The sequence below is a fragment of the Notamacropus eugenii genome, chromosome 1 (genome assembly GCF_028372415.1).
Source record: "Notamacropus eugenii isolate mMacEug1 chromosome 1, mMacEug1.pri_v2, whole genome shotgun sequence".
Classification (NCBI taxonomy): Eukaryota; Metazoa; Chordata; class Mammalia; order Diprotodontia; family Macropodidae; genus Notamacropus; species Notamacropus eugenii.
Window position 1 is genome coordinate 541,059,864 of NC_092872.1, and position 22,332 is coordinate 541,082,195.

General features: G+C 36.1%; 1 protein-coding gene across 5 annotated transcripts in view; it reads left to right on the forward strand.

Annotated features, from left to right (window-relative positions):
• The window catches only part of CRIM1 (cysteine rich transmembrane BMP regulator 1), a 250,286-nt gene that overhangs the window by 132,244 nt on the left and 95,710 nt on the right, over nt 1-22,332 (forward strand). For all 5 annotated transcript variants that reach the window (XM_072634147.1, XM_072634148.1, XM_072634151.1 and 2 more), the window contains one exon: nt 21,231-21,352. In XM_072634147.1, the coding sequence (XP_072490248.1) occupies nt 21,231-21,352 (122 nt within the window). The remainder of the gene's footprint in view (nt 1-21,230; nt 21,353-22,332) is intronic.

A 22,332-nucleotide genomic window follows, 5' to 3' on the forward strand; every position in this document is an offset into this window, starting at 1 on the left:
TTTTTAGGCACTCAATAGACATTTATTGAATAAAGGAAGGTGAAAAATAGCATGGATATTCTCATAAATTGTCAGAGAGGTAGAAGAACATAGGCGTTTAGGTGGCACAGTAGATAAGAGCTCTGTCCCTGGATTCAGACCTGAGTTCAAATCCAACCTCAGACACTTGCTAGCTGTGTGATCCTGGACAAGTCACTCAGCCTCTGTTTGCTTTAGTTTCCCTATAGCACCTGCCTCCCAGGGGTGTGGTAAAAATCAAATGTGATATTTGTAAAGCACTTAGCGCAGTGCCTGGCACATAGCAGGCACTGTATAAACGCTTACAATTTTTGTTATTACTAGAATTATTATTATAGAAATCACTCATTCCAGACTTCTTATTTTATAGTTTAGGAAACTGAGACCAGAGGGAATGCAACTTGCCCAATATCATGAAGTAAATGAGTGATAGAGCTGGGTATGGACACCAGGTTTTCTCACTGTCAATGTCATGGTCTTCCTGTTACATCATACCATCACCCTACTACATGCACCTATTAATATTCAGGTTAGTTCAGCATATTTTGCTGGACTTTTCAGTGCTAGTGATTAATAGGCAGGCTTATAGTTTGGTATCAAGATAAGAATTCAAAGTGGCAAGGAGAAATGAAAATGAATAGGATAAAGCTTAATAAGCTACACCCCTAATTCTTTAATTTAGACAATTCACATATATATGTTATAAATTGTATAAAATATATATATATATATATATATGTATTTTTAAATAAGTTTATTAATGCCTTTGGTAACATTGTAGTCATTTCTGAACACATTCCCAACTCCTTCCCACTGACTATACAACTAGGAATTAGACCATCTCCTTTTACAGAGAAAAATTATTAGGTAAAAGCAAGTGATTTCCATGACTGCCTTCAACATCATTTGCTTTGTGACCTTGGGAAAGTCACTTACCTTTTCAGTACCCCAGTACCCACTTAAGACTATTAGTTCAAGGAGGAATTGCCAGTCTGCATTGATTGGGGGAGTTTCTATACCCAGAGTTCCCTATAGGAACCAGTGAAATACTGGTCTAGACTCCCCCTCCTCTCCCAACCAAAAAATGATACTGAGTGTAAAATAGATAGAAAGATCTATAGATGAATAAAGATGAGTGTCATATGTGAATATATTATACACATATATGGATGGATACATATACATATATACAAAAGATAGATAGACAGATAGACAGATAGATAGATAGATAGATAGATAGATAGATAGATAGATAGATAGATAGATAGATAGATAGATGAATGGATATAAAACCTATACAGTTAGATCTAGAATTCTTTTCACTTGGCATCGTTCAAGCCCCTGTTAGAAATACATGATTAGGGAACTTTAGAGCCCTGAGAAAAGGAACCATACTGCTTAATCAAAGCAGCGTCATATCTCTGAAAGAGCACCGAACTTTGGATCAGAAAACCTTGAACTAAAGTTAAATGAAAAAGTGCAGAAGCAATGCAAAAGACCTTTTAGGATTAGACGCATCTAAATTCTGGCCTCAGGACTTAACTACGTGATCCTAGACAAATCCCTTAACCTCTGTTAAGTTTAGTTTCCTTGTCTGTGAAGTAGTGATAATAATACCTGCAATGACTAGTTAGGACTGCAGTTTTAGAGCTCCGTCTAGAGATCATTGAGTTCAACTCCCTGATTTTATAGATGAGAAAATGTGGCACAAATTGGTTAAATGATTGCCTAGAGTCACACACCCAGTAAGTATCTTAGGCAAGATTTGAACCTAGGTCTTCCTTCTTCCATGTCCTGAGCTGTATCCAATCCACTATACCAGTGGTATCAAAATCAAATAGAAACTGATTACTAAGGCCTGCATATTGACATTGGAAAATCACAAATTAACATTATCCATGTTGTATTGTATTCTTATTTATTTTGTTAAACATTTCCTAGTTAGATTTTAATCTGTTTAGGCCTCTCAGCCCCAGAAGTTTGACACCTCTGCTTCTTATACCTTAATGACTCTTCACAGCATTTTTATGAGGATCAAATGAGTAACTATTTTAAGTACTTTGTTGTCATAATTATAATGCATGTTGTCACAAAGGCTTAGCACATTTTAAAATTTTAATAGCTTAAAAATTCACTCTGACTTTGGAGATACCCAGCATATCAATGTGAGCTACCAATCAAAGAATTAGAAGAAAAGGAACTTTACACCAAGATTAGAAAATGGGGAAATGATTTTAAACTGTAGATTATTACGGTCCAGCAAGGAAGTTTGTAGGATCATTTTCCTAAAGACTGCAAAAAAAAAAAAAAAAGGAAAGAGAAAGAAATTCTGCCCCACTCATCTATTCCATCTTGCAGATGTACTATAGATCAAATTCTCATTGTAGAAATTTTAGCTCACCTTTTGTGGTCCCTCTTATCCCTGTGATTTTGCCATTAGCTGCTTAGTCTATATTTTGGAGCCTCCAGTCCATATAACAGCAACTCTTTCCATTACTGTCTTATGACACCTCTAGGTCTCTCCAGCTGTCCAGTGGTCCCTCTAGATTTCTGTTTCTTCTTTCCTTTCCCCCTTCTTATTTTTTCTTAGTAGTACAAAGCTCATTTCTCCTTTTTACAATGCCTCTTCTTCTCTCCCTTATATCTCAGTCAGTTTTAAGCATTCATTTTAAATACCAAATCATTATAACCTCTTCCTTGAATTCCTAGGCATTCAGCTACCACACCACTATTTTTCCCTTATTTGTCTTCTGCTGAGCATTAAGATACTATGTGATGTTCAATAGCAACCAATAATAAAGTCAAGTAGAAAGGAAATAGGAGTTGGAGAGTATGAACCTGCATGTTATATAGGAAATTAGCCCTAATTATTGGGGAAGAGGAGAAAATGAAAAATGTACATGCATAGGCAGCTAGCTGGCACAGTGGATAGTGTTGGAGTTGGTGTCAGGAAGATCTAAGTTCAAATCCAGCTTCAGATACTTACTAGCTTTGTGACCCTGAAGAAATCACTTCACTTTTATCTGCCTCAGTTTCCCCATCAGTAAAGTGGGGATAATAATAACATGTAGGGTTGTAGTGAGAATCAAGTGAGGTGATATTTGTAAAGCACTTTGCGAACTTTAAAGCACTGTATGAAAGCTGGCCATCATTATTATTACTCTTATTATTTTTGGAAGGCATACCTCAATGTTTCAGCTTTACCAACCCAGCACAGTCATTTAAATATTCAAGAAAAATTGACAAAAATTATTTTAATCTTTGAATATTGGTCCCAAATGCTATTCTTTAATTTAATTGTAAATAAAATAATAATGCCTCTAAATGTAAAAGATTTGGTACGGACATTTTGTAATATCAAAGATTTCTTTAAAGTCTAAGTCAAAATCTATACACATGCATGTGTTGTGTATTTCTGCATTTCACTGGATATTAGATTTGGAGCGGGAGGGGATCAGAGGTCATCTTGTCCAAACCCTCCTTTTACAAGATGAAGATAATGAAGCCCAGAAAGAAAAATAATAATAGCCAACATTTAAATAGTGCTTAACCTATGCCAGGCACTATGCTAAGCACTTTACAATTATTATCTCATTCAATCCTCATAACAACCCCCCTTACCCTCTCCTTTTTTTTAATAGATGAGGTATTGAGGCAAATAGAAGTTAAGTGACTTGCAGCTAACAAGTATCTGAGATCATGTTTGAACTCCAGAGAGCTGAGAGACAGTCACACAGGTCATTAGTGGGAGAGCCAGAATTTGAATATGGGTCCTCTGACTCCAAATCCAGCTCTCTTTCCACAATCTCTTTCAAAGGAATATTTTTGGAATTTAATTTTCTGATTCCATAAATCTTGATTCCTAGATTTCTAGAACTCAGAGGATACATGCCTTTGTGGCATAGAGGCTCCAGATTCTCAGGTATAATTCAGACAGCAACAGATAAGCATCATCCTTCAACATCAGCTGCTTTCTACTTCTGTCTTCACTTATTGGTTAGTGATTATCTCAGGATCAAACGTAGGATTTAGGGACCTTTGAACATCACTTAAGTGTTAATAATTTTTAAAATGGAATTAAAAAAACAAATAACCACCAAGCAGTAAAAACCTAGTGTTCATATCTTAATCCCTTTTGATATAAATAAAGCTATATATTATCATTTTCTGATAACTACCGATTTGGTAAAAATAACTTTTTTATGTTTTTGGTAAAAGAGTTGAATGAACGTTTTAAATAGTTTATAAGCTATCAACCATATAACTTGGTGGTAACCCAATTCAACATATGTTTATTAAACTGCTTAATATAAGTACAAAGCAAATGAATTATCACCCCATGCCATAATGTACAGTCTATGGTATACAGAGATAGTCACCTTTAGGCCTACCTACCATGTATTACGTATATAATTTGCTTGGTCCGCAACTCATGAAATGGAGATCATTGAGATTACTTTTTCAAACAGTGCTCAGTTTCCTGGCAGATTGGCATTAAAGAATTTACAGAGGCAAAATAGCTCTATCTCTAAGTTTTTTTGTTTTTAGAATGGCATTAGGGATATTAGTCTAGAGGAATTTGAGTGGAGAGTCTGGTTTAAACATGGGTTCATTATATCCAAAGAAGATGAGATGAATTCTGGGCTAACTCATTCAGAATAATTTCTCGAGTCTTGTCAATTCTGCCTCCACAACATCTCCACATCTAGTTTCATCCCTTCTTCCTTTCTAACACTACCAATTCCTTCCCTCCTCCAAACAGCCATGTACAGATATCCCCTTCCCTTGACTATCCCCTTAAGCTAGTTTTCTTCCCTTAACTGCTAAACTCCTAGAAAAAATACTCTGTACTCAGTTCTCTGTCTTGCTAATCATTCATTTAGACGTCAACCCCTTGCAATTTGACTTCTGAATCTTAGTTTATATGACGTTACTTTCTCCAGATTCTCCTTCTACCTGCTTTTTATCAGTTTCCTTTACTGGTTCATCCTCCTTAAATCTATATATCCAGCCCCATTCTTTCCCCTGACTTCCTGTAATTGAATTGTCTTTTGAGAACCTCTACCTGGACATCATGATAGAACCTCAAATTCAGTGTGTCTGAAAGCAAATGAATTATCTTACCCCCTAGGTCTGCATTTCTTTGAATTCTCTATTTCTCTTGATTTTATCATCTTCCCAGCTTCACCACTCCTAAGACAAAGTCTTGTAGCTATCTGGCACTCTCTTCTCTTTCCATATCTTCCTTATATCCACAAGTTGACAAATCTTCTTGATTCTGCCTCAGCATCTTTCAGTATCTGTGCTCTTATCATCTTCCTGCCTCTGTGGCCCACTGGAAATTGCCATTTGACACACCAATTCACTTCATGGACCCCTGGAATTTGCCACATACTTTGTAACTGAACTCTCCTTTATGTATTGTCTCTCCAGGTTTAAAGGTGATCTCTTGGAGAGCAGGGACTGTTTTGGTTTTCTCTTTCTACCTGTAGGGACATGCTTGGCACATAGTAAGTGCTTTTAATAATTCTTTTTTATTCACTCATTCATTTATAGGTCCTCTACTCTAGTTTAAGAGTATCACCTATTATTACCGTGTCGCCTTATCACCTCTCATCTGGCCTATTGTAATAGCTTCCTAGTTGGGCTTTCAGCCTATGTCTGCTGTCTTATGCATCCTTTACAAAGCTTCTTCCTAATAATCTTCCTAATGCAATGATGAATGGAGATACGAAAAAGTATTTATCAAGTGTTTACTGTGTGCCAAATAGTCTAAAATCTGGCCATGTCACTCTCCTATTCAAAAATCTCCTAGTTGTATCCTTTTATCCTATGTTTAGGCCTTCATCTACAATCTGATTCTAGCTTACCTTTCTAGTCTTACACTCTCCTTTACATGATCTGCCTTCCACCACACCACTCTGCTAGCTATTACCTAATTTCAGTTTGCTGTTCCCCACATTTTTACAGTTGTGCAAGCCATCCCCATCTCTATAATGTGCTTTTTCCTTATCTGAGACTTTTAAAATTTTCCAACTGAAGTAACACCTCTTACATGAAGCCCTTACACCACTCCCCCAACTCCCATCTCCTCACCCCCACTAAAATTTTTTTCTCTTCTTAAAATATTCTTGGAACATTTTATATGGATCTTTTGTTGTCCTTAATCAGTATATATCTTGTATTGTACTTATCTGCAAGCTTGTACATCTTTCCTAATGGTATTGTAAGCTTCTCTGTGGAAGAACTTATGTCATCTTAAATCTTTGTACGTCCAGGAATGACCACAATGTCTTATACATAGTAGGTGCTTAATAAATATTGGTTGTAGTTATGATTTAGTTCTGTAATCATTTTAGTCTTTAGGGATATGGAGGATATAAGATTTCAGACAAACAATCCTTCACCTCTGTCAACCCTTTATCATGATGGACTACCTTGTTTATTTTTCATGGAATTGAAAATTTTTCATGGAAGTGAACAGATGTCCCCATTTATATTCTATAAGCTAAGCATTCTTTTTTCCCCCTCACAAGGGAGCATTCTCCTTTGGAAATTACAAATACAATTAGATGTCCATTCGTTTGCTGAAAAAACACCTGGTGTCCAAAGATATGAACTTATTAAATTCATTTCATGTTTCCTTTAAAATTAAATCAGTTATATTCCTGTAAATGTTATCTAGTTTAATGGAGGTTCCATTACATGCAGAGATAGGTCCTGTACTCAGCAGCTTTCCATCCTTAGTCAAAGGTATTCATATTGGGTAATGGATTTCTAGGCAAGCCCTAGTTTTTTCAAAAACATTCTTGCACAGATATCAAAGCAATATCAAAAATAGAAGCCCGGCCAGATGTGAAATATATTGATTCTTCTGTCTTCCTCAGGATAGCCATTCTGTGCCCTGTTGCTGCCATATCAGGCTTTCTTACCTCTTCATGGTCACCAGGTCACTTCATCCCCCAGCACTCTCGCAGAATGCTCTAGGAACAGCATGATGCACTAGTAACAACAGAGTATCCGTGCTCCTCACCCACAATAAGTAAACTTCAGCATGACTGTGATAATATAAAAATGACAGTTTGTCATGATACATTCCCAATAAGGATGATTCTCAATTACTTGGACCAAAAGGTTCTATTTTTTATTTCTATCTAAAGGTGCATATTTTAGTAAAGGGCAGGTAAGGAAAATTAAGTCCAGTCGTTTCAGGTAGAAATAAACTAAGTGAGTATTAACCATTTTCAGAAACTTAAAATGTGATTTCTCTTGCATAGAATGCACTGTCCTAAGCCAAGTTCCCAAGCCTTTTCCTGGCTCCATTCTATCTCTGACGAAGCAGTCTCATTCTCTTCCAGGATCTCTTTCCCAAACAACTTATCTTTCGTGCTTTGTGAGTCACCACCCTGAAACTCCCAAAATATTTTTTTAAAAAAATTAAGCAGTAGAAAAATTTTGGAAACTTTTTCTTAGCTCCTTGGTAACTCAGTTTCTCAAACTTCCGGATAGCAAAAATCCCCAGGGATCTTGCAGTTTGGATTGTGTGTGTGTGTGTGTGTGTGTGTGTGTGTGTGTGTGTGATGTTGTGTCCACCACAGTATGTATGATATATAAAGGAGGACAGTCCCTCTATCTTCTCCAAAACTGCTAATATAGGAACCTGTTTGTCATTTGGTGAAATGAGCACTAGACTGGTAGCCAAGAGTCCTGGGTTCTGCTTCTAGTCATGACAATAATTTGTGGTATGAATTTGGGCAATACATGGCTTCTCTAGGTCTCAGTTTCCTTATTTGTTAGGATGAAACTTCCAGCTCTTAAGATCCTATGATTTCAAGTGTTCTTGAGAAAGATTGTATTGCTTAGTCCTTTCAAACCCTGCTTCTTAGTTCTTCTTAGTCCTTCCTAGTCCCAGCCATTCTTAATAATAATTAAACTGCCCTGACTAGGACTTTAGCTTGCAATAAAGCCATACCCTCTGTACCGCTCAATCAAGTTTAGTTCCTTTATTCTTTATCTCTGCGGAAATTGCTTTTCAAGAGGCAAGGAAAATAATTGCTCATTAGGTACAAAACTCCTCCTCTAGGGAGGAGGGCTATCAATTGGACTGTCTCCTGAGGAGTCCTCACATGAAATCCCTGAATAGGAGGGAGAAAAGAGAAACTTTAGAAAGTTCTAGGAACCACAAGACCTTGGGAAATGGATATAGTTCAGGTATTGGTGGGAAAAGGCGGGGGGGGGGGGGGGGGGAAATCACAAGGGAAGATATAGACAAAATTATGGTTAAGCATTTAACTTCTCTTTTTATCTTTTAAAAAATTCTGAATAGGTTAAATAGAAAAACATATAAAGGAAATACTGAGTAAACAGGTTAAATCATTAACCAGAACTGAAAGAAGATCCTATATAGAATCTCAGTACAAATGAATCATTTAAATTTGTAATTGTAAAAATGATCCTAAAAGGACAAAAGATGAAGATTTACTCCATGAAAAGTCTATCTGTCTATGTGTATCAGTTTTTCCATGTCTCTGGGCAGCACACTCATCTGTGTGTCTCTGTATATCCTACCTTGTTTTCTCTTTTGTGTTTTTTAGTGTTGTACTTCTCATATACCTTTATTCCTGTTTTTGTCTGCCTTTCTCTGACTTCTCGTTTTCTTTCTTTCTTTGTATCTCTCTATCTACTTATGTATCTGTCTGTCTCTCTTTACTCTTCATTTCACACTTTTGTTATCTTCATCTGGTTTAAGCAAAAAATAATTTGTTGCAGACAATTGTATATTTCCTGTTTCTAATTCAAAGGTGATTGAATAGTACAACTTGAATACATACATACATACATATCTACACATATATGCATGTGTTTACACATACTTATTGCTTTTAACCTATGTAGTACTTGCCTTTTTTCCTCATGGTGTTCATGACCTTCAGTTGGAGAAAAAAAAAAAACCACCTCTCATTCCTGAACCTGTGATAGGATAATAGCTCAAAACTACATAGAGGGATTATCCAGTGTATCTTGAATAAAAAATGAGATCTGAATACCATGACAATAGTGAAAGTCAAGAATTTCTATCATTCTACTATATTATAACTGGATACCTTCACTTAACTTTTTCAAGGTGAAGACATCCTTATAAATTTGGAGGATGCTTGTTCCCTAATCCTGATTTTACATTTTCTTTCTCTACTGATAAAATTTATGCAGTTGGAACCAAATTAATTCTGTGGTAATGGAATTATAGAGAGTGAATTACAAATGTACCATTTTGTGTGGACAGGTGCAGGTAATTAGGTAGGGAAGGGCACTAGAATTCCAGTGCTGGAATTCATACCTTGAAGCTTAGCCTTACATATTCCATGTCTAATGCAGGACAGTGGAATGGTGCTTAGTCCATTAAGCAGTCATTGCTGCCCTTCACAAGGGTCAGGTGAATATAGTTTGACTACGTGTTAAGGTTTGCAAAGTACTTCATATAAACAACGTTATTCAATTCTAACAACACTTCTATGAGTTAAGTACTGCAGTATTGTCCTCATTTTACCAATGAGGAAACTGAGGCCCACAAAGTTTAAATGACTTGCCCATAGCCATTTAGCTCATACTTGTGAGTGGTAGGATTTGAGCCTAGGTCTTCACTATGCAGCCTGTATGATTCTTGGTTTGGCCTAAATTTATCTAACTACACATTTACCCTGGATGAACTGGGTAAACATTGTACAGTTACCATGATGTTGGATCTCTTGGACTAGAGAAGAAAAAATAATTATAAGAGTAAAGCAAATTCAAGAAAAGTAGCAATTAACACCGAAAAATCTTTAAAAATTAGTTGCTTTTCAGATCATGACTGAGGAAATCAGGTAAGTGTAATAGTCAGTTATACCTCTCATCATCACAGTGGTACCTTAGAGTCATATAGTACTTTTTCTTCCCAAGAACGCCATATAGTTCCCTTTCCCCCTACCACATTTGTTGCATTCCTTTTGGATATGTCACAACAATTGTAGTCAGGTTACTGTGAGGGTTCTGTTTGTGAATTTACTTGCACTGGAGGAGGTTAAGCTTTGTTTTCTAAAGTAGTCTCAGGCTGTATCTCTTACCCCAGCCAGCAATGGTGCAAATGTGAGCTTCTGGGTGGGGGAGCAATGGATCAAAACAAATCTATCACCACAAGTGGAAAAAATAGCTCAAGGCACTCAGTCTCCTGATGGTGGGTCGACAGTGTCATCTCTGCACAAAAAGGACAGTCCTTCCTTTCTTCTTTGAGGTAGTATATTTTTAAGTTCTTGGGATCATCAAATAGTATTTATTACAGACCCATGTGCACATAACACTATGCTAGGAATTTAATTTGCCTTGTAGCATATCTTACCAAGCTAACCAGCTTAAATTGCTCTGTGACTATTTATTTATATAGGGACTCTGGAGTTCACAATACCGATGAAATCTCAGATCTAATCCCCATGCTTATCCTTATGTCAAGTTTAAAGTGTAATATTCACTTAGTGGTGTATCTGTTTCTAGGTCATGAAGATTTGTAATTTTTAAAACATTTTATTATCAGGTTCCATCTGTTTCTCAAATCCAAGTCATTATTTTCTTCTATGTTTTAATTGGGAAAATAAAACCTGACTTATCAGACAATGGGCTCACACTTTTCTTAAGGTAGAATGAATTAAATTTAAGTACATAGTACATAAAATATGAGTTAGATGAAAGTAAATTCAAAACATGGCATCAAGATTTCATTTTGTTTGTAAAACATCTTCAGAAAAAAGCCTTCAAGGGATTTTGAAGCTCTCCCCTCTCAGAAGTGAGGAGAAAAATGATCACTTGGCTTCACCTCTATCCCCAAAACATAGCAATTTTAACTCAAGAGCAAAACAATCTATAAAGCTTTTTCTAATGCTATCATTAAATATGTACCTATCTTCAGGGCTTATAGTTTAAAAGCAAAATAACTTTAAATGCTAACATGTTTTAATTAGCTCTGAACTAAAGAGAAGAAAACCTACTTTCCTCCTAAAGAAAAGCCCTTACCTAGTTGAAATTAACTCCTTTGCACAACTAGATCATTTGAGTTGGTGATTTCCCCTTAGATGTGTGAACACCCACACTTCCTGGAGAAATATTTGATGCGTATTTACTCTCTGTCATTGAATTGATACTAGCATTTGGTGTTATTTTATGTTTAGTGTAGTTATGATAAATTGGTTGTTTCACCGTGGAGGACAAAATGGAGAGAACGGTGTATTTGTCATGCTATGTGATATCAAAATACAACGCAAAATGCAATGGAGCGTAAGACATCAATACCAAATGGCCATCAGTCCTGTGTAGCAGGTTACTTTCTACGTTCATAGTGATGGTGGTTGAGTAGCAGAAAAGAGATAAAGGGCACTGAGGATCTTATAGTTCTTAGAATGTCTGTTGTTGTTTAGTCAGTTTCAGTTGTGTCCAACTCTTTGTGACCTCTTTTGAGGTTTTCTTGGCAAAGATAATGGAGCAGTTTGCCATTCCCTTCTTCAGCTCATTTTGCAGATGAGGAAATTAAGGAATATGGGGCTAAGTGCCCTGCCTAGTCACACAGCTAAGAATCTAAGGCTAATCTAATTTAATCAAATCTAATTTGAAGTTGGGTCTTTCTGACTCCAAACTCTGACTCCACTCTGTCTGCTGTACCACCTAGCCACCCTAGAATGTCTACAAACATTAATTTAACTGTCGGTAGTCTTGACATCATAGATAGTTATTCCCTTTCTAGGCCCATAACTGAGTACAGACTGCATTGTAGGACAGTAACTTTTTAGGCCATATTAATTCATGAAGACCCTATGTTTAATTGTGGAGTGTTTGCAGTCTGTGTGTGTAAAAGTAGAATCCACAATGACAAAATGACATACCTTTTAAGTATTGCCTCTGATTGTGAAATCTTTGCCAAGGATACAACACTACTGAAAGAACTGAACCATGTCTATATTGACATTATCCATATAAATAAAGTCAAAAGAGATCTAAAAGCTATATCTAAATGGAAGAATAACAACAGTTCTTCTTTGGAAAACATTTAGAGGCTTAGGTAGAATTCACTTAATTGTGTGCCCAAAAGGAACAAGAAACATTTGATCATCTTTCCTGGCTATTTTTCTGTTAAATACAGGCAAAATTACTACTGAAAATTGTAACAGCTTATGCATCAATATACAATGAAATTAATAGCTCTGAGGAACTTGACATAATTCTCCAAAGCAAAACTGTGTGTGTGGGTGTATGAGTGTAGATAGATATAGATATTGAGGTGTTTAGAGATTTCCATGGGAAAATGAGTACAATGAGAAGACAACAGAAATATTTTGGAAAACATAGTTCAGAGTTAAGAAATGGAAAAAAGCCAAGGATTTATTGATTAGTATTTTCATGTTTCTTATAGTATTGATGAATTTTTAAAACATTTCTCTCACTTCCCAGGACTCACACCATCTCTGCTTACCCTCTGTCCATGTGAAACTCTTCCTTGTAACAAAGATGTGTAGTTAAGCAGAAGAAACCAACACATTGGTCATATCACACAGCATATGCCTGATTCCACACCAGTAGTCCACAACCTCTCTGCCAACTCAGAATTGGTCACTGGATTGAACAGTTTCAGTGCCTTTATGAATAGTCACACCAGGAAGAGGGTCAAAAGACACTGGAAAGCACTGAACAGCACAGAAAGTGAAATTGACTATATTTTTGTATACAAGAAATGACTGGTTGCTAATGTGAGAATGATTTCTGAAATAATTGTCCTTGTGTAGTCACACTGATTAGTGAGACTAAAAGTAAAAATTAATAGTAAATAAATTGATTTGTCAGTATTACTTAGAGAATTTTAACCAATATAAAACAATCACCTCAATGGAGATGTCAGGAGTTTAGAAACTATCAGCAAACATCCACAAAATGGAAAAATATGGCAGCCAAGGGCAATATTAGTTTTGAATACACACTTATTTGTAAAACAGATTGGAATATGATAGAAAATTATGAACAGTATTATGTCACAGATTAGCAAGAAACAGTAGAAGGGGAAAGACCTATATTGAAAGGTTGGCATGAGACATAATTTTAAAAGCACTGAGGGATTAATTTTCAAGATGTCTCAAGTAAAAAATAATAAAAGTAGAAAAGATAAAAAACTGCATTATTTCTCAGAAAACTAATAAGACAACAGTAACTCCCACACCATATGTGCCTAATCTCTTAGCTCTAAAATGTCTTTATGAAAATGGTCTTTTTATGATCAAAGGTGTCCTTGATGAAAATAAAAGAATAGGAAAGCTTTTGTAAATGTATCTCTTCAATAGACTACATGCTTGTAATCACTGACTGAAAGATATTAAGCATTTAAAACTACCTCTGTTTATTATTTATTAATTTTTTAAAAACATTTAACTCAAAACAACATGCAGTCTTAAAGACTCTCCCCAAATAACGATTTCTCTTTACTCTGTTAATATTATGCAAGACCTTTGATAGATATTGCCACAGAGATAATGTTATTTAATGATCCTCTGGATTCTAATATCAAGCAAGGCATAAAACAAATGCATCCTCACCAAATATTTCTCTTTGCCACTGAGGACCTATAAATGGTGAAATTCCCTATGTGCTTAGGTTTGTGGGTGATCTTGAACTGATGCATTTGGCCCCCAGAATGCCACAGGGCTTCTTTATTTTGTGGTTACTCAAAAAAGTTGGCATCATAAACCACATGGGAAAAGTTAAATTTGAATGAAAAACACATAGGTGTCAAATTCAACTCTTCTCCAGCAGGCCTGCAAAATTCTCAGTACAGTCCAAATCAGATTAAAATATAATTGGGAAGTGTTAAAGAAAATAAATAAAAATGCACCATAGATAACGTTAATTTGTGGTTTTCTAAATCAATATGCTACCCTCAAGGATCCATTTCTATTTGAGATTGACATCACTGGCCTTGCTAATGTCATACAGCTGAAAATGGATTTCATCATTTTGTGTATTTTGGACAGTCACTTAAGACATAAGCTAGGCTTAGAACTAGAGAAGAGGAAGACTGAAGAAAATTGGTTGGATTACATATAGTACCTTCAATGTTCCTAAACTGCTTCTTGTGATACAATAGATCTTTGTGAAAACCAGTATTCTCCCAATGACACCATGTGACTGGGACTCACGGAGCATCATGATCACAGAAAAATCCAGGTTGTATTGGACTGAAATTGAAATTGAAAGACTGGATGTAAGTAGGATGTAGCATATTACCAACAATCCTTTAAAAGCAAGAAGTAGCATAAAGCATCCTTAAGGATATTTTTATGACCTGAAAGGGAGATGGGCCTGTCATATAGCATGAATGAGATAACCTCATTCTTTTTTTTTTTCTAGTATCCAAGAAACATTGAAATACCCAATGGAATGTTTCCAGGATATTGGGTAAATTTTCTATGGAGGCTTTTTGGAAGGATATTAATAGGAATCTTGAAGGATGAGGTGTGAATGGATTGTGAATCTTATCAGTGGAGAGTAGTAACCACACTGAAATCATTGATGCATCAAGTCCTTGTTTCTTTGAGAAATACTGTAAGCAGACAAATGTGAATTTTTCTTGACATTTGATGTGTTATATAGAATCCCCTACCTTAGGTATGGACAGATTTTAGAGGAGTGCCCAATGTTCTGATTTATGTACCTCAGTATTTCAAGAATTGGTGTCAGTATTCCCTCTACCAACACAGATTACAACTCTTTCAGCTGTCACTATTCAGATTTTGTGAGTGGCTTTGTCCGAGGAAAAATTTGGTGGGCAGCTCCCCTAGTGAGAAGCCTCTTGGATGACACACATAAACTGCGTTATCAGTTTCATATTCAAAAATTTTCTAGCTTGATGTAAGATTTGCCAGAATTTGCATTCTACTTCCATTGTCTTTGTGAACCCATGAGCCTCAACACCACTATGGGACGCTAGACTCTTATACTAGACGTCAAATTTATATAAAAATGAAAATAATAATTTTTTTGCCTAAAGGCAGAAAGCTAAACTAGATGATTTCTTGGAGTTTCCTTGTAGCTCAAAGATCATCAATTCTATCAGCTAGACTTGTTTCAGCCCTAAATATGAAATTATACGTAAGATTTTTGAGGGTAGGAATTCTTTTTGTGTTGGGGGGGCAGGGGAGTTGACCTTTAAATCTCTAGGAATAAGCATGATTCCCTGCACATGACAGACACTTTCCAGGTGTTTTCTGTTGAACTAAAATAGTGGAAGATAAACTTAGAGAGATTTTTGTGATCAGATAATGGCAATAGTAATAGTGGAGTAGCAGCATTCTCACCACTCAGTCGCCTATTAATCTGACTCCAACAAGTTCTTTTGAATTCGTAGAATTCATAGAAACTTTATTGTTATCATCAAAAAATTAAATACGAAACTCAGCATGGTTTTGTGCTGAGTCCTCTATGAAGAAAACCAATCTCTGACCTCTAGAATCTCCCTAAGACCAGGGATATGCGGATAAATATAAAGCACTATCTAATCTCTGGTTTATATACTCTTATTGTTATTGTTAGTCATTTCAGTCATGTTTGACTCTGACCCAGTTTGTGGCTTGTTATTTCCTTTCCCAGCTCATTTTACAGATGAGAAAACTGAGACAAAAAGAGTTAAATGACTTGCCCAGAGTCACACAGCTAATAAATGCCTGAGGCCAGATTTGAACTCAGGTTTTCTTAACTCTAGGCTTGGCACTATTCACTGCTACCTAGCTGCCATACTATGTACATTAATGGGTAGGAATATATTGATACTGGATTCCCTCATAGTCCTTCAGTGCCTTCCCACTGCCCACCAAATAAAGTCCAGACTGTATCCTAGCATTCCAGGATCCTCATAAGCTGATCCCAGCTTATTTTTTTCAGCCTGATTTCCCCCTATTACCTTTTACTAGCTCTCTGCTCCAGATGAACTAGACTAATTTGTTTCCTGAATGCATCTTATTTAATTCATGCTGTTCCCTTCTTTCTAGAATGACCTTTCCATTTCAATTCAGTGAAATCATACCTGTCGTTCAGTCTCCAACTGTAATACCACCTCTTACCTAAGACTTCTCTGATACTGCAACTAGAAGTGAATTCCCATAGCCCTTTCTTTGCTTTTAAAACATTTATTATGCACTACCTAGCATTATATTTAATCTACTACTTAGCATTATGTTTAATAGTGTTCTGTCTCCTGGTAAGATTTTTAAAGTAACTCTGTGTTTGATCCTTTATGAAACTACCACAGTACTTTGTCCATAGAAGTTATTTAATAGATATTTGTTAAGTGAATGAATGTGAAGCTGTGAAGATGGCTTTAAAAAAACCAAACCTTATTCTGGACCTCTTTGCCTACCTGGGGCTATTTATAAATTCTCCAAAGGGAAAAAATGTTGTGGAAGAGTGTGTGTTCGTCCTTCGTTGCCAAAGAAGACCATGTCATCAGAGAAATAATGACGTGACTTGCATTTGACTTTGTTTTGAGTGAGGGAGGGCTGTGCAGGTCACCAGCCTCACTTCTCCTCCAGAGCCATCTGAATCCAGTGACCAGATATTCATCAGGATGACTGGAGATGACCCAGGATGAGGCAAATGGGGTTAAGTGACTTGCCCAAGGTCACACAGCTAGTGAGTGTCAAGTATCTGAGGTGAGATTTGAACTCAGATCCTCCTGACTCCTGCATTGGTGCTCTATTCACTGTACCACCTAGCTGCCCTGTGGAAGAGTAGCAAGGGGAAGAACATATACTTCTCCACCCACCATAGCTGAAAAATAGTAACCATAGTCAGGCAGATGGAGAGGATTGGATGATTCCTGGGATTTGGGTTATCAAGGTATCTAAGCTTTCAAATATTCACTGAACTGAATTCGTTACTTGTAAAAGTGAGTGACACCCTAATCAGTTCCCTCCTGGATGCAGATGTGATTGCATTATATAATTATTTTAATGTGAAATATTGACTGGTCATCATCTGAATAATGACAGTAGCTTGCTTTTTTTCTGGCAAAATAGAAATACAAGTTTTCATTTAAAATTTAAAGTCCAGGAATTCTTCCTTGTATGCTAGTTCACACTAGCATCTATTCTTTGGGATAATAATTACTGTTATTATGGTTCTTATTATTGTCATTAATGCAAATTGAAACAACTTTGGAGTACCACTTCACACCCATCAAATTAGCAAAAAGTAAAAATAATGAAATTCAGCACTGGTAGGATTATGGAAGAACAGATATACTTATTCATTGCTGGTAGAATTACAAACTTATCCTTTTGGCTGAACAATTAATAGTGTGCATTTTAAAATTTATATAAATGGAAGTAGTGCTAAGCAAATGTAGTTGGTTTCAGTAATACTTAATGCTAAAATTTTGGTGAAACATATTTTTAAAAGAAGGAAAAATTTGTTGCTGTGGCAGAAATGATGAAACTTGAGATCAGACTAGCTACTCTATCATAGAATTTGGGGGAAAGAAAAAGAAAAGGCAAGGATGATCTGATATAGACCCTAGATGCAAGGAGATAAGATTTCAGAGTTTAAAGAAAGAGTAGGTAGGATCCCATGGGCTAAAATTCTTTAGGACAAGACATTTCCTGAGGTATAGGGAGTTCCCAAATAAAAGATGGCATGATGCTATCAGAGTAATGTCAGAAGTTCTAAACCTCAAAGTGGACTCTGGCCAAGAAAGGGGAAAAGGGGGAAGTTAATGACAGCATGGATGAGGTGGAGGGGGTGTTTTTTAAACCAAGGAGAATGAACTTTGGAGTAGGAAAGATAAAACCAATTGGCTATAAAAGAATTACTACTCAAGATTATTACAGTAAAAGTGCACCTGTTATTATAGTTACTATAGTTAGTATAGTTATGTTGGATTCTGAACTTGAAATCAAGAAGATCTGGGTTTCTAACTAACTGTGTGACCATGGGCAGGTCACTTCAATTCTTTGAGTATCAATTCCTTCATCAATAAAATGGGGACACAAATACACCTTGCCTCACATCCCAAGGTTGTTGTAAGGACCCAATGAGAAAATGTCTATAAAGTGATTTGGACACATTAAAGCATGGCATAATTCCTGGTTATGGTTGCTGTTATTATTTTTATTAATGGGTTCAAATCAACAGGCCCTTATGAAGTATGTCTCTAGATCACAAAAAGCAAAATAACTGGCAAATACAATTACTGAGCTATCTTTGAAAGATTATGGCAAACAGGAATGATATGGAAGGACAAGAGAAAGACAGTTATGGGCTAGTGATTTTTTTTTTTACCTCAGTGCCTGGCAAAAATTCTAGAATAAATTTTGAATGAGATAATTAGTAAACATATATAACAGGAAATGTTGATCAGGAAGATCTAGTGTGGATTCATCAAGAGCAGGTTGTGAAACATTTCCTTTTTTTTTTTTTAACAAGGTTAATCTTGTAGATCAGAAGAATATCCTCAATACAGTTTACTGTGATTTTAGCAAAGCATTTGACAAAGACTTTCATATTATTCTTGTGAACAGAATAGAGGGGATATACACTAGATGATTATATAATTATGTATATTCAGAACTGGTTGAATGACCAAACCCTAAGAGTAGTCATGAGTGGTTCCATGTCAGTTTGGAAAGAGCTCTCTAATCAGATCTCCCATGAATTTGTTCTTGGCCTTATGCTGTTTAACATTTTTGTGTGTGACCTGGTAATGGCATAGATGTCATGCTTAATATTCACAAATGACATAAAGTTAGAAGGAATAGCTCATATTTTGAAGATAGAATCAAGATTTTAAAAATTCTAGAATTAAATTTAAGTTTACTTTAAATTTAATTTAAAATTTTAAAATTTTAAATTCTAAATTTTTAAAATTTCTAGAACAAAGTAATCTGTTGTGGTAATAAATTTACAATCATAAAAAATGGGATTAAAAATAAATTTTGCAAATAGAAGGCTCAGGACACGTGACTATGTAGAAGTTCAACTCAAAGAGATCTGAGGGTCTTTGTGAACTGTATGTCAGTGCATTTGTCAGTGCACTATGTCAGTGAACTGTGATATGACAGCCAAGGAAGCTAATACTTTCTTTGGTTACGTTAAGAAAGGCATGGCAGTTAAGACTGAGTAGGTGCTAGTCAGCTGTGTTCTGCTCTGGCTAAATCACGTCTATAGTTTTGTGTTCAATTCTGGATGGCACATTTTAGGAAGAACATTGAGATGGTGGAGAGGGCACAAAGTAGAGTGACCAGGATGGTGAAGAGCTTGAAGTTCATGCCACATAATTAAGGAAACTGGAATATTTAGCCTAGAGAAAGGATAAATTACAGAGTCCTCAGAGACATCCCCAAGTATTTGAAAGGATAGCTTGTGGCTGGCACCAACAGGCACTAGGAGCAATGCATAGAAGTTGCAAAGAGACTTCTAAAGAGACATTAGGCGTGATTTAAGGGGAATTTGCCCCAGCAATTTGAGCTGGCGGAAACAGAATAGGCTTTCTCCTACAGTCTTCAAGGGAGGGTTTGGTTGCCTCTTGCTGGGTAAGTCATAGTGCTGATTGCTTTTCCAGTGTAGGTGAAATTAGCTGAATCCTTCCTACTTAAAGGTTCTATGAATCTTTGATCTTTTTAACCAAATTTTTTATTAAATTAGTTGGTACTGTTTGGTGATTTACTTAGTATATAGAGAATCTGAGAGTGTCGGTAGAAGAATAAAAAACTTAAAACATCAGTAAAGAAGCAATATGTCCAGAATCTTAAAGGAATTTCCATATTTAGTCTGAAGGAAACGTCAAGTACATTTCCTTTCTTCAAGTGTTTGAAGGACTGTCATATAGAAGAAGGATTAGACCTGTTCTTTTTGCCCCAGAGAGCATCCATGAGGTATTGTAGTTAAAGTGACTTGTTCAAATATGGAATGGATGAGCTACTTTCTAAGTTTTCTCCTAATTCCAAGATTCTGTGCTACTCCCTGGTCTTCACATGCTGTAGACTGGGTTTGGGTGCTTGAGACATTGTGTCAGGAAGTATACTTTTCTTTGTTTACTAACTTTTTGGACACTTGCCAATTTTATTATGTGCTTAATTGATGTTTAGCCACAAGGTAGGAGTTAAAAACAAGAGTCATAGTAGGTTGGACCTTCGATTCTTTAAACGTACGTATACACACACATGCAATATCATCTCATTTTTCTATGGGCTAACAAAGAATTTGCAGTGAGATTGTTTATATTTTAACTACCTAGAAAGTAAGAAATTAGAAATAAAGACAAGAAAAAAGCCACTGGGCAGCCAAAATAGTCATACATCCCATGAAGTTAAAATATTTTACCCTTAGGAGAGCTCCACTGGTCCTCAATCAAAGTTTGTTTACTATTACTTAAGGCATAGTGTTGAAAATTTTGGTTTTATGATTTCCCAAACAGATTTTAAAATTGGATTAGAAAAAGCAGGTGCATTGACAATGACAAGGGAGTGGATAGAAGGTAAGCAATGGAGCATAAGGGAATACTAGATTTGGAGTCAGGAAAGCTGAGTTGAAATCCTAACTCTGACCCTAATAATATGTGTGGTTCTGTTGGCAAGTCACTTAACTTTGAGTGTCAGTCCTCTCAGCCACAAGATGGGAATAGAATACTTTTAGTGTCTATCTCACTAGATTGTCAGAAGACTCTGTCAGCTTTAAAGCACTATACATATTTGAATTATTTTTTATAAATTCCCAATATACAACAGTGGAGGACCTTTCAATATAGAGACAACCACAACTAAGCACGTCAGTAGCCCTTCTGAGGTTGCATTATATTATCATATAGTATATGGTTATAGCCATGATCCTGAATCACCCCCCCCCCCAAAAGCCCAATGAAGTTCAGCATTAACTCAGTTTAAGAAGTTGGTGATGTACTTACTGCATTTCGCAAAAGATTCTCAGCCAAAATGGTTAAAAAGATTTTTTTTTAAACCTATGTGTACTACAAGCTCACATACCAGTGTCCACTGATGTGGAATACCTTATTCATCACAATGCAAGATAAATGTGGCGTCACTGTTCAGAACTGACATAAGGGCTATTCTAAGAGAGCACCACGGCTACTTTCAGATCCCCAAATTCTTTGTTTTTGTTTATTCATGGGATTTCCCCTCCTTTTTCTTTGGTTTCAGATGCGAATGTCTTTCTGGCTTATGTGGTTTCCCTATGTGTGAGGTGGGATCCATCCCCCGCATAGTCTCTCGTGGAGACGGAACTCCTGGAAAATGCTGTGATGTCTTTGAATGTGTTAATGGTATGTGGAGTTTATATTGTTCATGGAGACTACTATGATTTTTTTTTTTTTGTAAAATGAGGCGGGAGGATTAAGCCTGTCCATGTCAGACTTTTATAAAACTAGGGAATAGCTTTAGAAGGTCACTGTAGTTAAAATATTGCTGAAGGATAATACAAGTTAGGGGAAAATTACCTTTTGTCAATCAGAAACAAAAATTTTGAAATGTAATATATGATGACATGTTGCAGTCATTCTTTGCTGTGTTTCAAAATTTTAATTTCACAGATTTCAAGGAAGAAAGTCTTGAAATCCGTGACCATATTTTTGCCTTCATTTAAACATCCATATAGTTTCCATGGTTGTCAGAGGATAATGCATACAAATAAGAATAGGACTACAGCCTCAGATATCTGAACCAGAAAAGACAAAAGCTTGGTGCATTTGACTTGCTCCGGGTTTGCGGAGGGCTTTTTTTCCTATAGCATTCCCTTCCATAGTATGCTCTCTGCTTCCATGGAAATTTGGAGAACCAAGAAAATAACTCTTAGAATCACAGATGACCTTTGGAAGTCATCTAGTCCAAACCCCTCATTTTACATATGGTGAAATTGAGGCTCAGAGATCTTAAGTGACTTGTCCATATCACACATCTAGTATCAGATGAAGAAATTGAACCCAGGTCCTCATAATTCTAAATTCAGTACTGTCTGCTGCACCACGCTGTCTTGTCATACAAAATTCCTTCTAAAATAGGCCATCCCTTTCTCTCATGTTTTATGGAAAAAAATGGTGCCTGTTCTATGAGAGAGTCAAGATCCAGGGTTAGGAAATATGACATTTATTGAGTTTAGGGGCTTTTCTCTTGATTTGTTTGTGATTTCATCAGCATGGGGAAGTTTTAGTTTGGAAACTCCCTTCCACAGATGCAAATTAACAACTCATCTGAAAATTCTATTCTTTGAGGGTTACTTTTGACTCAGAAAAGTTAAGTGACTTGC